Here is a 15,100-nt window from a genome sequence, read left to right as displayed (position 1 = left end):
CTTTAAGGGGAATGGTGTGGCATGATGGTCCACACATTCAAGATCTTGGCCATTAGTGGAGGTGATATGGTCAGCACCATTCTCCGGCAGCCTTTGTCCGAAGAGCTGAACCCTGACACCCATTCGTTACAGGCTAGTTGAACCCCAGAGGGATTTGTGCAGGGACAAAATTATCCACACCTGGAATGCAACGAGGGTCCCCTGCGTGGCATCCAGATACCATACTTACTAGACCTCTGAGGCTCCAGGCATAGAATACAGGATAGAATAAATAGAACAAATGTAGTCTCAACATACCATGGTGTAGATTGCCCTTGTTTAAGCTTATATCTCAAGAATGAAATCTGATAGAATAAATAGAACAAATGTAGTCTCAACATACCATGGTGTAGATTGCCCTTGTTTAAGCTTATATCTCAAGAATGAAATCTGATGTACTGTAAAACTAATCAATACCATCAGCCGGTATACGCGTATATTGTTCCCTGCTCACAATTGCTGGTGGCATTTATTGAATAGTTAATATTCCGATAGATGGCACCAACATCGTGTTTATTAAATCTTGATCTCAAAGAGCAAATTCCAGGTTCTCGAATTAAGTTTGGAAGAAGAAAGCTATTATGTATAAATTTAGTGACAAACATGCGACAGGAGATGTGGGTACTTTTCACACATTCTTCCTAGACCTGACCTTGAAGTTTGAAAAATTGCACGTTTGTCTTTTTTCATATTGAGTTTTAATTCCACTTATTGCACACAGAGTGTAATGTCATATATGTCCGGTCCTTATTAGACTATATGATTTTATAAACCTTTATTAGGTTTATAAGTCGGATAGTCTAGTAAGGACCGGACATGTATGACAAGATTGGGGGAAAATATATATTTAAGCAATACCGAGTGGATCTTTCCCACTTACCTCAGCAGGGAACGCGTAGTTTTGGATCTTGTGCTCGGAGCCTGTGTCGTTCTTCTGACCATAATGGATGTATATCTCCTCGAATTGGTATCGATATGCTAATGGTCCACCTGAGATATTCACATGATGCTTCGTGTCTTTATTCACCCGAAATACCAAGGACTGGCCAGTGTTGTGCAGTGTACCGCTAATCTGAAATATAGAGACACAGGATTTAAACATGTCAAGAAAACTGTTAATATAGGAGCATCACGAAATGTCATATGACAAGCTCGGGAGTTAAACCTCATAACCCACACTTCGTTCAAATTGAGTTAACATTAGATGTAGTCATAGGCGCCGACTCCATGGGGCTTAGGGAGGTTCGAGCCCCCAATGTTAAAGATGTGGGGGCAGAGCCCTCCAAATAATTTTGCTTAAGAGGATCTAATGTATTATTTTTCTTCTCTTGTAAAGTTTACTCTGAATTGTGCCACATGAACTTAACTTTAAATACACATTTGAAATGTTCTAGACCATCAACTTTGGGGGTGCTGGGACCGCTAAACCATCAACTTTGGCGGGTTATGACCGGAGACAGCAAAACACATGACTTATTACTATATACTAAGTATATAATTTTAAAAAAAAGGTAAAGTGCTCCCCTGTGCATAGCACTACGCCATGAAGGCGTATAGTGGGTGTGGGGGTAACGCCCCACACTTTCTTGATATATAATTATTATTTACTATTATACATATATTAATCACAGACATAATGAATTTAGCCAACGACTTGTTAAAGACTGTTTGGGAATCCCCAAAAATAATGCAAATATTTAGGAATATTATTGATGTGAATGAGATGGCTGGCCATACTGGACTGCGACCACTTTGCCCACGTCGGTGGACGTTGAGAGCCTCCAGTATGCAACAGATCTTCAGGAACTATGAAAACCTTCTCAATTTTCTTGAGAAATTTTCTGAAGAAGATTCTACTGACGCAGCATTAAAATTTGCTGGATACCTGGAGACAATGCTTCACTTCAAGACATTTTTCTTTCTCTCCCTCTACTGCCTTGTGATGGGTCTAATAGAAGAGGTAAACTGTAAGATTCAGTCTCCACGCATTGGTGCTACAGAAGTGGAATCAAAACTAAAACACTTGACTGACATATTTCAAGAAAAGCGAATGTGTTTTGAGCAGTTCTGGCTGAAATGCACAGAGGGCAAACCGAGCCTCGTTGATGAGCCAGAATTACCCCGGCAACGTCACGTCCCTAAGAGACTTGAAAATCCTAATGCTGCCAAACATCACAAGTTCTACACTCGAAAAGAGTATTATAAATCAATATACACTGAAGTGTGACACAGCAAAATCATGTGTTAAACAAGGACATGGATCTACAGGACTACAAAAAATAACAGCCGTAGAGAAGGAATGCATCTCAACTGCGAACAGTTGCACAACAAACTTTCAGCAAACGCGAGAATTCTTTCGCCAAGATTTGGATGCCGATAGGCTCTCCTTACACGTGTCCATGCTTGGTGATATCGCCAAAGAAAAGAAAGTGGTTCTAACTACCATGCGTGACATAAGGAAGTTTCTTTTGGAAGACAGTACCCTCCAGGAGCTTCTGCCTGAAGTTGTCAAATTCATAATGGTCCTGCGCGCTGTACCAGTGACGACAGCCACAGCCGAAAGGTCATTCAGTGCTATTCGCTGACTGAAGACATATTTGAGATCTACAATGAGGCAGAAGAGACTAAGCAGCTTAGCGGTACTCCACATACATCAAACTGTGCTTGATAATTTTGACCTGAGACCACTCGTTAATGAGTTCATAAAAGAATAACCCACTGCGTAGAGCAACTTTTGCTTTATTTTTAAATCATGTTCATGTGTTCTTGTTGTGTATGTCACTTTATATCTTAGTGTACATGCTATTTTTTATTATTGCAAAATTAAATTTTAAAAGTAAAATTTTGTAGCAAGAACAAAAAAGTAAAACTATTTCCCTGCGATTTGTGTTAGCATTTATGTAAATAATTAAATAAAACTGTTAAATATTGTAAATATTCATTATTTTATGGGTACGACAACACTAAGGTTATTTGCAACCCATCACATGTCTGTTGCGGACATTAAAACACATCCATGCTCTCGCCGGGATTCGAACCCGAGACCTCTGGATCAAAACGAGTTGAGTCGACAACCCAACACGCTCGGCTACCGAGGCTGGCATAAAACTATTAGGTTGGTCTCTTAATGTAAATACATACTTTTCAATAAAAATTTTAATTGTTATCTAAAACACAAATGAACAGACACAGAAGACATAAAGAGACATTGAAACATTTTCTAAACGTTTTTCATGTTACATTTCATTTGCATGACGAATATAATAGCTGCTTAAAAACTGCTATACGAAGACGTAATTTTTATTTTTAAAAAAGGGAGGGAGTGAGTCATTCATTCATTTATTTCAGTGATCAGAGCCCTCCCAATAATTTTGACAAGTCTGCGCCCCTGGATGTAGTTGCTGTACAGTAGTAAGTAAAGTTCCTTCAGTAGCAAGTGATAGTCAGAAACGCACGGCAACATCTCGATAACCCACACGCCACAATGTAATGAACGAACTTTCACCTGCATCTTTCTCGATTTCATACTTTTGTGAGTTATCAAGTTTTACTCCCGAGTCTCTCATGTTCTCTGTGTAAAAAACAGCTCAACAATATATTTCTAAGTTGGGTGATTCTATATACTGACGAGTACAATTTACAAATAAATATCCTGAGAGGTAGGTATTCACATGTTTTAGGGTACTTAATGAGCAAATCATGTCTACGTTAATTATCGATATCTCAGAAACTACAAGAGCTTTAAAATGAAAACTTGGTGGACTGACAGATCCAGCAAATACCAGCCCAATGCAACTAAAAGTAACTCCGCCAACAGTTCGGTCTGGCTGTGAGAGCCAACAATCTATCAAAAGTGACATGTTGATATCTCAACAACTAACAAATCTGAAGACCTAAAATATTCTACCAAGGAAGCTCTAGTAAATTCTAGTTTGAGGCGAGGTGGATTTTTTTTGTTTGGCTTGTCCGTCTGTCTGTGGAGTTAAAAGAATAGAACGTCAATATTTTCGACACGTTTTAAAGCTGCCGTATCTCAGAAACCATTCAACTTACAAATACAAAATATTCGGGTAGATTTTCGTTTGTCTGTTCTAGACGTCCGCCGGTGTGTCCACTCGTATGTTCCAGTCAACAATCAAAACCAATCACTACTAAAGATAGAACCATAAAATTCGGTGGAGAGAGACATCTACCCAAATTCACACCAGTAGTCATTTTTTATTACAACCTATCCGTAAGCAAAGTAGGTTGAATTATATTCTGCGGGTGAAGTATCGGTAAGATAATAAGTTTAATAAACTATTAGATATATCGAATTGGTTAATTAATAAGCTATAAATGATACAAATATGAAATGTTGAATGTGAATTCGGATGTAAATAAAAATTTTCAAGAAAACATTCGAAGTTTGCTGACGGAGCGAGTAGTATTTAGGAATTATCTTCGTTTGACACTCGCTGGAATTTAATCTGATTGCCACTATACGGTTAACTAGGTTCATCATCTGACATTCTCTTATACACCACTAAGAAATTATGCTTTACTATTGTTTATCCCTCGTATGTGAGCTTACAAACAATGTGCAAGGTTTATATCCTTTCTTTTAGCTTAGCAAGTTAAAGCCCGAAGAGATGAAAAGGACGATTCCTATATCACGTCAATGAGAATCAACAAAACACAAGGAAAATTAACTATGTACAGTTAACATGAAATACGGTTGATTTGGATCATTTTACTTTGCCTTTCTGACACTTTTGGCTAATCGCGAAGATGAGGATGAGTGACGATATGATGACATTGATGGAGGGGCACTCACAAAGAACACCATAGCTCCCAGACTAGCACCGTTGCTCTGTCCATTGATAAATATACTACGAAAATCTGCTACCATGACAAGCAGAGTTGATATAAATATACTGTTTCTAAATTACGTGTAAATGTTATCCAAATATTTAATGTTAGGTTAGAACCAGTGGTCTAAGGCACTTAGATTTGCAAGGCAATGGTTTAGTTTATTAACTGTTAGAATATACAAATTTACATACCCAAAAAACCCTTTCACCCGAAATGAAATCACAAGTACGCCTCTAAGTGGGCACCCTCAAAGCAAAAATATTAATTCGCACACTGTTCACTTTTTGGTAAATCTGATGGTAAGAGACCTGTAGGAAGGACAAGATGAAGATGTTATGATGCGAAGGAAATTGGTAAAGGTATTCAAGAGTGAATTTTCTTGCCCAGAATAGAAAGAAATGGAATATTAAAAAGATGTAAAGTGCTCCCTTGTGTTTTGCACCATGCCATGAAGGCGTATAGGAGGTGTGTGGAGTTAGGGCACAACACTTTCTTGATCACGGTCGACATGGGGGTATTGTGATTATCCCCAGAGTTTCCTCCAGGTACCCACTTTTTATGACGCTGAGTGGTCGCCGGAGCCGCTTGAACAGATGGAATAAATTCCGGTTCTTCCCCGCCGGGGATCGAACCCGGGTCTCTCGCATGGTAGTTAGGCGTCCTAACGTAGAATATTGTTGCCGTAATGAACAGTTAGGCCGGCAGGGTTCATGTTGAAATAATAAAAAAAAACTAGAAAAGAATGATGGACATCGGTGGAACATTTTACTTCCCAACAATGTACAGTTCGTCCTACATTCGTTCGCAGCCTCGCATTGTACAGCGACAATTCCACCACCGGGAACCATAAGCGACCGGAGAGCCTTTCTCCTCTTCCCGCCAGAGCTACAGCGCTCTTCTCCACTACGTGCTGCTCTCTACGAAAACTTTGGTTTACTTCCGTTATACGGACAAGGCCAGACGGGACTGGCCAACCGTTCAAAGCTGGCTCCAACCATGATATGTACCCATGCCAGTGATCTGTTGTGGAGAGCGGACACTATCTGAACATTCTTATATATAAACTTGTTTTGAAATGTACTTTCCTGATTAATATGAGACGTTGATATGCGCGTTATTTTGCCTGCTACTCTGTCGAATACATGTTCTCAATGACAAATTAGAAAAGATGAAATTAGCGAGACTTTACGAGGATAGAGGAAAATAAACAATAGGCAAACGTAAGAGAAATGTAATGCAAAAATCACAGAGAAAGTTAACAACAGATTAATATTGGAGACGATACCGATACGATAACGAGACAGATGTTTATAAATCGAGACGGGACTTAGTGTTAAATGAAAATGTGCCTCCCAGATGGCGAAGTGGTAACACTCTCGCCTTGCAATCAAAGGTATAACGGGTTCTATCCCGCTGAAAGCACATTGAAAAGTGATTCGGACCCCCCTTTAAACTGTAGCAGCATAAGGTGGACTTAAAATTGACATCGACAAGCTAAGTGAAAATTAAAGTAAATGAAGAGAAGTAGCTGGATAGCATTAAGATGAGGCAATCTATCTGGCCCTTGACTTGCGTTCCTACGTCAGGGCAAGCATACAAGTATCTTCACTTTCTACCTACCTATTTCGGCTACTTTTCGTCACTTCTACATTTTGTAGATAAAATCAATTCCAGTCTAGAAAAATACTGAAGAATCGATTTACTGACACTTTTGGTACTTACTGTTATTTCGTTTCGATTAAGACTGAAACTATGTTGACTTTCATTCACTGATTTAAGAGTTAATTTTCTAATTAAACCTTCGTGAAAATGCGAAACCATGGTAACAAATGCTTTGTTATGAAAGAAAAGACGCCTCTTGACAATTAATTTTATCAACGTCTCTCATTGTTATTAGAGAATACAATTGCAATGATTAAGAAGCTCTCTAGATGTTTTGCAAAGTGTTATAAAGTCAGCCTCAGACATATGCCATTGCTTGTTTTGTAGTTGGAGAATTTTCGTGTGAAGTAAGTAACGATAATAATTCAACGTACATATTTGATTGATTAATTGAATTTGAAATTTTCGGGGTCCAACCCCTTACCAAAACTAAAATAAAACCAATCTTATTCTATATATATAAAAATGGATATATGTGTACGTGTGTGGGGGTGTGTATATATGTTTGTTCCGGCATAACTCTCGAACGCCTGGAGCAATTTCAACCAAACTTGGTACACGTATCACTAGCAATCTGGAAATAATATTTTTGGGGTAAGGCACCGCTAGGGGTGTGGTGGGAAGGGGTGACATGTAAAAATAATCGCGAAGGACCGATATTAAATTCCACACAAGCAGACATCCGTGACTCTATGCAATCCCGCACAACGATAGTGTTTCTCGGGTTGTCTAACATTGAGGCTGATATTCAGGCTGATATGACTTTGTGTTCCGAAAATGACCGATATTAGTGTGGAATTCATAGTTTACGTGGTCGCTAAGATGAATAGTGACACTCCCAATGCCGTTCAATTCCAAGACACCCCTGGCACCCCTAGGGATAGGGGTTGGAAGGGGGTGACATGTAAAACGACAGATATTAGTGTGGACCCATTACGGGGTCGCTAAGATGAATAGTGACACTCACAATGCCGTTCAACTCCAAGTTTATTTTACACTACAGTTAGAATTCATTATTTTCCTGTCTAATAGAATATTGGGATAAATAAATACCCGGGCAATGCAGGGTAATCAGCTAGTATAACATAAATATAATGTCGAAGGACTAAAATATTCTTACTTTGGTTAAAAGTTGAAGCTGTAAAGGGGCACATAAGGACAAAACACAGGACAACACATACCACACACACAGTCCTACAGATGATATATACTGGCCATTGGTACAGACGCCAGAGCCTCGTTAGTCTGCAAAATACAGTCCAAGGTGTATTACGTGGAACGGTCACCCCTTACACCCCTGTGCATATTTGAGAAATTATCAGGGGTTGAGACTTAGAGTAGTGTGTTCACTCTTCCAGTGCCGCTTATGTGCAACTGACGTCACCTGAATGGTTGTGAGTGTTATAGCCTGACAAGTTAAGTCCCGATATGCGCAGATCGCTGCGGAGCACTGCCTATTACGTCATCCAGCCCACCACTCTTCTACTCTCTGGTCTGGCGTTGAGAGTACCAATGGTGCCAACTCAGCAAAATTAAGCAAAAACAAATATGACAAACAATTTTCACTGTTTAGCGTGACGGTGCATGCAGGCTCCTATTATATCAGTGGTTCATTTTATTTAATACGGCCTTTGAAAAGCGTGCGGTGCGCCGATCGTAAACTGTAGTATTATGCACGTGCGTGAAGGTTTATAACGAAGAGAAACTACAGGGCGAATGACTTCATTTTCTGAATGCGACATCGAGCAGTGGCCAGTTTTATTATTATTTTTTTTTTTAACTAGTGAGGTGGTGGTTCGTTTGTTTATCCTACAACAATCACTACGAGAACGCAATCTGATAACACGCTTGCCTGTGTTCTTTTCTAAAGCATTGAAATGTTCATGCTCTTTACTCTTGGCTGCAAGATTCTTACTTTGAAAGAGATGGACTTATGGACGAGCGTGTAGATGAACTGATAATTAGACTTGGTGAAGCCGATTCAGACACGGACACAGATTCATCGGTAGACACAGACTCGGATGAGTGGGAGAGTGAAACTGAAGAAGGAGAACTGGAAAACATTTAGAAGGTGAGCTCAGTTCTATCGTTTATATATTTTTCATTTTTCTATCGTTTTACTTCATACATTTCTTATGCTGGTAAGAAATATCCCTAATATAACTTAATTCATTTAAGGTTTAAAGGGAAAATATCAAAATGAATTTAGAATTTAGCGTAATGAATAGATAGCGTAGGTGACGGGATACTAATTCATGCCTTTCACATTCAAATTTCGTTGAAAATTCTCAGACAATTCCGCTCCCTCCAGATTGCAACACTGCGAACGAACGTCGCCGCAGACAATGGAGTGGGGAAATGTGATGTGAGGTGCGCAAACAATGGATTGCAGCGTCTTGTTTTTAAACTTGTCAAGTTATAGTGCGTGAGCTACACTGTTACCCTACTGTACGTTGATTGGGTAAAGGGTTGAAGATGAGTGTCCAAACAAGTAATTAGGAGCAACTACTCGGGTGTAAGGTGTGACCTACTGGTAAGTAACCCAAAAGCCGACCTCACATTCACGTATTTCATCTTCGGTAACTCCTTCTTGCAGGTCAACGAGACTCTGTCGCCTGGATAACTCTTTGTGGGATTGTGGTGTCCTGTGTATTGAGTGAACCTTCACAGCCTCAGCTTTTACCCTAGGTAAGGAGTGGTTTAGTTTTCAAAAGCACATGTTAAGTAATGAATGAATGAAAGAATTTTTAAAAAAATAGTGAGGATGGTTTTAATAAACGTCTTTTATTTTCCTGTCAGGGGCCTGCCCTCAATGTTGTTTTCGTTAAGTGGCTCATCCCTGTATTGTGTGACGGGCCAAAACAGCGTATACTCTGTCTAGGGAATCTCTGGAACGAGCGAACGAAAACAAGTCGTTGGGCAAGTTGTGACTCGACAAATGAACGCGCGAGAGGGAACGCGTGGAAGGCGAAAAACCACTGCAGCTATCAGCCATTGGCAGTAGCGTGTAGTACTCGCTTCGCCCACTCGCTTTCTCTCATTCTCTACCGATATGCGCGGTCTTGCTCCACAGATTCCCGATGTAAAGTGTATGTGTTGATATGCCCAACGACTTGCACCAGCAATCATTTTGAACTATCTACGGTCTTGTCTCTCGATTGAGATAAGGGCCACAACACTCTCCAGTGGAGACCTTTTCCTCTGAAGCAAGCCAGGAGCCGTTGCAAGCTACCTCAAAGAGAATCGTCCGCTTAAAAAAAGAAGGAGCGTGGCAAATTGAATGATTGATGGAGAACGTGTCGCTCATGCATCTCAATTATTTTCAAGTTCCGCCGAGCGTCCACTTGGAGGCGGCGTTGTTTCGTGTAGTGGAGTGGTCACCGGGAGAAAGGCAAATAATAAAGCCCTCACTCCAGGGAGCACTTGGGAAAGTTGTCATCCGTAATGAGCTGCCAGCCCTCCCCCCCTCCCTCCTTGAGCAGACAGAAGTAATTGCTGTCCCGCGAAACAAAAACGTTGCTCGTTTTCCACACCTGCAAGGAACTCTTTCATTACGAAACTGGGAATTGATTACAATTTTCAGTCTCTTCTAACGAGACTGGGATTGGAAATGTTCAATTCCGAATGTGTTCAGGAGAGAGAAAGAGAAAAAAATAAAAACAATATCCCATAATGAATAACACTGTGACATGAACTGCAGTCAGGAAGTCAAAGTGAGGAAGCCTTTAATAGAAAAAGTGTTTTGTGAACATTTGAACAAAGAATTAAGCAATATACTAATGAGGTGTTTTGTATGTAGTGTATTGTTTTATGGTACAGAAACCTGGACGCTTCGAGAAAAGTGAAGAAAATCGGATAGAAGCTTTATAAATGTGTCTATGATGAAGAATAGCGAGAGAGTGAGAGGGGGGGAGATAGAGGGAGAGAAAAAGGGAAGAGAGAGACAGTGAGAAAAAGAGAGAGAAGTGTCCCACAGCCTTAACTTCGCCATGGAAAATAAGACGAAAAAATCATTAAATAAAAACATCAGTTCCAGGACATGCAAACACCTGCGATAGATTTTAAAATATAAATTTGTCCAATTTAATTAAATGATGAAAGTTATAATAAACATTGTGTTTATAATTATTCATAATGTGTATACAATTTATTGGGAAATCCTTTTTGCATATATTTGTTTAGAGGAGGATAGGGTAATATTGCGCTTCGGATAAGACTGCTCACCGTATTTCTGTAGTGATTATCATTCACATTTGGCACCACTGCTCCACCACTACTTAGCCGTGTATGTAAGTAAAGGCACATTGAGTTGAGAGAGGCAAGAGAGAAAACTATTTAGGTGTTCGTTATTTATTATGCTGCTAAGGTTGCTTAGAATGTCTTCACTGTAGAAACTATACTGCGATGTTAAATCAGATAGGCAGCTCCTTTAATTCTGAGTACATCTGCGCATTCGTTACCAAGGCGTTGTGTACGAGTAAATACTCAACAGCATATTACATGTTATGTTTCGGCATGCGGTCTTGTCCTACGAAGGTATTCTTCAACTAATTAATTCATGTTCCATTGTACTATTCCAATTTTAGGAAATGAGTTACATATTATTTATAAAAATTGGACAAAATTTTCACAAAACTTTGTTTCTATAGGGAATATGCCTGCTTAACGTTATGTCCGAAAAATTTCATCTTGTATGAAAGAAGAACTTTCTTTGTGATTTATATTTTAGCCTTTTCATGTTTTTTTTTTTTGTTTCTTATGTTTCTGTGTGTGTTTACAAAGATGATGTATGAATATGCGCATACTTATCCCGCTCATAGTCGGACCCTGTGGCCGAGTGGTTAGCTCATCGCGATGCAACGCTAGGGGTTCGAATCCCGCTCGGGCTTGGATCTTTGTGTTCGTCTGAATAATGAGAAACAATGTGAATACAGTGAAAAATGACATGTGTGAAAGTGTACGAATGTGTGAATGACGGGGGATATTGCCGAATAGGGGTATTCCTTAAAAAAAAACAAAAAAAAAAACCGTTATCACATCGCGCTGCGACGCCAAGAGTCCCGGGTTCGAATCCCGCTCGGACTTGGTTGTTTGTGAATGTCCATTCATCAATTTCATCATTTCATCAATCATCCCCATCTTCGAAAATTATCCAAGAGGCACAAAACGCGAAGTAAAATAAACTAAATCAATCAATTATCTCGCTCATAGGGTAAGACTATGTATTTGCATAGTCACATTTTCTTCTTCTTCTTTTTGCACAAATCATGTTTACTGGGTTATCACAAATTTACTGTATGTTTACAAAGGTTAGTGCAACATGTCCTAAGTTTTAAATTGATTGATTGACTTGGTTTATTTTACTTTGCTTTTCTGCCACTTTCGGTAATCGCGAAGATGGGGATGAGTGATGATATGATAAAACTGATGAATAAACACTCACAAAGAACATTTATGCCCAGGCCGGGATTCGAACCCGGGGCACCTGGCATCGTAGTGCGCTGTGCTAACCACTACACGATGGAGGTCAGCTAAGTTTTTCATGCATTCATCAATATTTATAACTGAATAAGGCAAGATTGAACACAAAATGTTCAGACTTGCTCCACCTTACTTTAATTCAAAAAATATGTCCATTTTAGTCCATAAAGAGATGGTAATGATTCGACCATTCTTAAGTTCCAAACAAGCACATCCAATATAAACTTCTTGATAACAAGCAATTGAAAGAACAGACTTCTGCTCTAATAAGTCCCTAAAAGATTGTCACCTAAGGGAAGTCTAAACTCATGGCAATTTGATGTTCTATACATTGTAAATGATAATTACAACCTTGTACTTCGATACTGGTGTTGTACCGGCCCTTTGTTAGTCCATTTGAGGTTTATCCGTGATAAAATATTCAAAAGCAGGCCAAAAGGGGGATTCCCTTGTGGAAGCGCGACGCTCACCTTTAACGCAGATCCGCTCCTCAGGGTCGTCGGAAGGAAACCCCCGCCGACTACAAATCCCTCTCGCCCTTATTCCGACGTCGTCGTCCACTTTGTATTTCAGATTGCGTGGTTCCCTCCGCGTGCGTGCATGTGTGGCATTAGCTGGAACTGTGTTAAAGCTCGAAGCCGGAAACGTCCCTGTAACTTCTTTGGTCACGAAACCTAACTTCCGCCGTAAAAGTCTCCTCTGAGAAACCACTTGCGCCTTGTGGAAACTATTGTTCAGGCTGAGTGACGTTCCATCCCTCCTCCCCTTCCCCGCCTGAGCAACCCTTTCTTTTTTTTCAGATCCCATCTTTTTCGGAATAGTTTCTCTTTTGTTTCCTTCAGTTTGAAACAAGGAGCGTGTTTCGTGCCGAACAGTTAAAAATAAACACGTCAGGTTCAGGGAGAGACGTCCCATAAGATTTGAATTTTGTTTTTAAGTCCACTTTTATGCACAGATAGGCTAAATGGGACTGGACCTACAGTTTAAAGTGGAATCCGGACCACTATGTGCCTCCACCGGGCACCGGGCATCGAACCCGGGACCTCTTGGTTATAAGGAGGCAACGTTACCATCGGGGAGGGCGTCCCATAAGACCAAGAAGTCGTGATAAAATTACAATTTATCAATATTTAACTATATATATATATATATACACACACACCTTGATATATTGAATTGAAATGTATTTATTTAAGTGTTGTGAACAGATTTACACCTTTATACAACACCGTGTATTTAACATACATGCATAAAACTATTTTACAGAGTAAGGTTAACTATTGGGACATTTACCCCCACTAGCGTTACCAATTTGTCCATCCAAGTGTTGGATTCCAAGACTGTAGTTGCAATTGCATTATGATGTCTTCTGATGTTATAATGAGGCACTTTCACAAATATTTTTTCCAGATTTGTTTTACTATCTATTACACCTGCTAAGATATTTTCTACAAACTGATGACAACATATTTATTCTACATTCAAGGTTATATAATTTAAGTTTTTTACTTAAGTCACTGTATTCATAATAGACATGATACATTTTAAAATTATTATACATAAATGTACAAAATCTCTCTCTATATATAAATACTGGTACAGAGTGCTGTCATTCTTTAAATGACGGCATGTGTCCCGTGTTCGATTACCGGCCTGGGAATGGATGTCCCTTTATCAATTTCATCATATCGGCACATCACCATCTTTGCAATGAACCAAAAGTCGCAGAAATGCGCCGTAAAATAAACCAACCAAACCAAATCGAATCCCGGTCTGGGCATGAATGTTCTTTGTAAGTATACCTTTATAAATGTCATCATATCATCACTCGCCCCTTTCGCGATTAGCCAAAAGTAGCAGAAAAGCGAAGTAAATAAACCAAGACGTCAATCAATGAAACATTCTTTAATCGACGTAAGACAAAAACTACACTAAATTTCAGTCCTGCCAGTGATGCTCTGTACGCTGAGAAAATATAGCTTTTCTCAGAGGATTGAGTTGAATTCTTGTTCCAAGTTCACTTTATGCAGAGATAGGCTAATCGGGACTGGACCTACAGTATAAGGTAGGATCCAAATCACTGCGGAATGTGCCTCAACCGGCGTAAGCAACAGCCTTCCCCACACATCAAACGCATCAATTATTCTCAATTCTCATTTTCATTCAGGACAGATGAACAAAAACAAACATGTCTGGACGTGGATTTGAGCCCGTGACCCTAGGCGTCGTAGCTCACCACTCTGCCACAGAGGTCGATTATCGGGGAGGAACCGTTTCTCAGATAACCGAAAACACCCGGGAAGTACCCAGAAACAACCCACAAGTAGGTTGTCGTCGTCTGTAGCAAGAGAGGCACTTGAACGAAGATCTTTCCAATCCCGGTTCCAGCATCTGATAAACACCAGGAGTCTATCCTCACCTGCCTGTTGCATAAGAGACACTTCGAGGAAGTTAGATTGTTCGTGGTACTCACGGAAAGAAGCTTTGCCGAAATATTGTCTGAAGCTTGTTGCCTGTTGGCAAAGAGACATTTACACATTCAGTCGCAGAGAGTACAAAAAAAACACGATTGATTGATCGATTAAAGTTTTGGGGAGCTTGGCGCGTATGGCCATCTCGCACCCTTCTAAGTATACGGGAAAAATGACCATAACTAAAACATTTACATTAAAATTTAAAAAAGGGAAGTGAAGAGCCCCATGACAAGACTAGTAATAGAAGTTGTAAAGAGACCTGCACAGGACCATCATCACGTTAAGAAAGGTAAGGATAGTCTAACACTTCCTCAGAAAAAGTGTAAAAGATAAGCATCTTTCAAAAAGGTAAAAATATTTGGTGACACTGTCATCATCAGCCAACATGAATGATAAATCAATGGGAAGCTTAAACCCTGTCTGAGGAAATTATAACGGGACATTCGAGAAGAATATTGTGAACACTTAAAACAACATTACAGGTACGGCCAGCCCCTTGCAGCAAATGATGATGTGTAACACGGCTGTGTCCGATTCGAAGTCGAGTTAAGATTACTTCTTGTCAGCGAGAGGGATGGGACGAGGAACGC

General features: G+C 39.8%; 1 protein-coding gene across 1 annotated transcript in view; it reads right to left on the bottom strand.

The window, feature by feature from the left end:
- The window catches only part of CARPA (Carbonic anhydrase-related protein A), a 428,457-nt gene that overhangs the window by 214,740 nt on the left and 198,617 nt on the right, over window positions 1–15,100 (bottom strand). The window contains exon 4 of the mRNA XM_083124589.1: window positions 920–1,111. Within this exon, the coding sequence (XP_082980715.1) occupies window positions 920–1,111 (192 nt within the window). The remainder of the gene's footprint in view (window positions 1–919; window positions 1,112–15,100) is intronic.

This window comes from Lepisma saccharinum, chromosome 6, assembly GCF_977018435.1.
Source record: "Lepisma saccharinum chromosome 6, izLepSacc3.1, whole genome shotgun sequence".
Taxonomy (NCBI): Eukaryota; Metazoa; Arthropoda; class Insecta; order Zygentoma; family Lepismatidae; genus Lepisma; species Lepisma saccharinum.
This window is presented reverse-complemented; position numbering and strand designations above follow the sequence as displayed.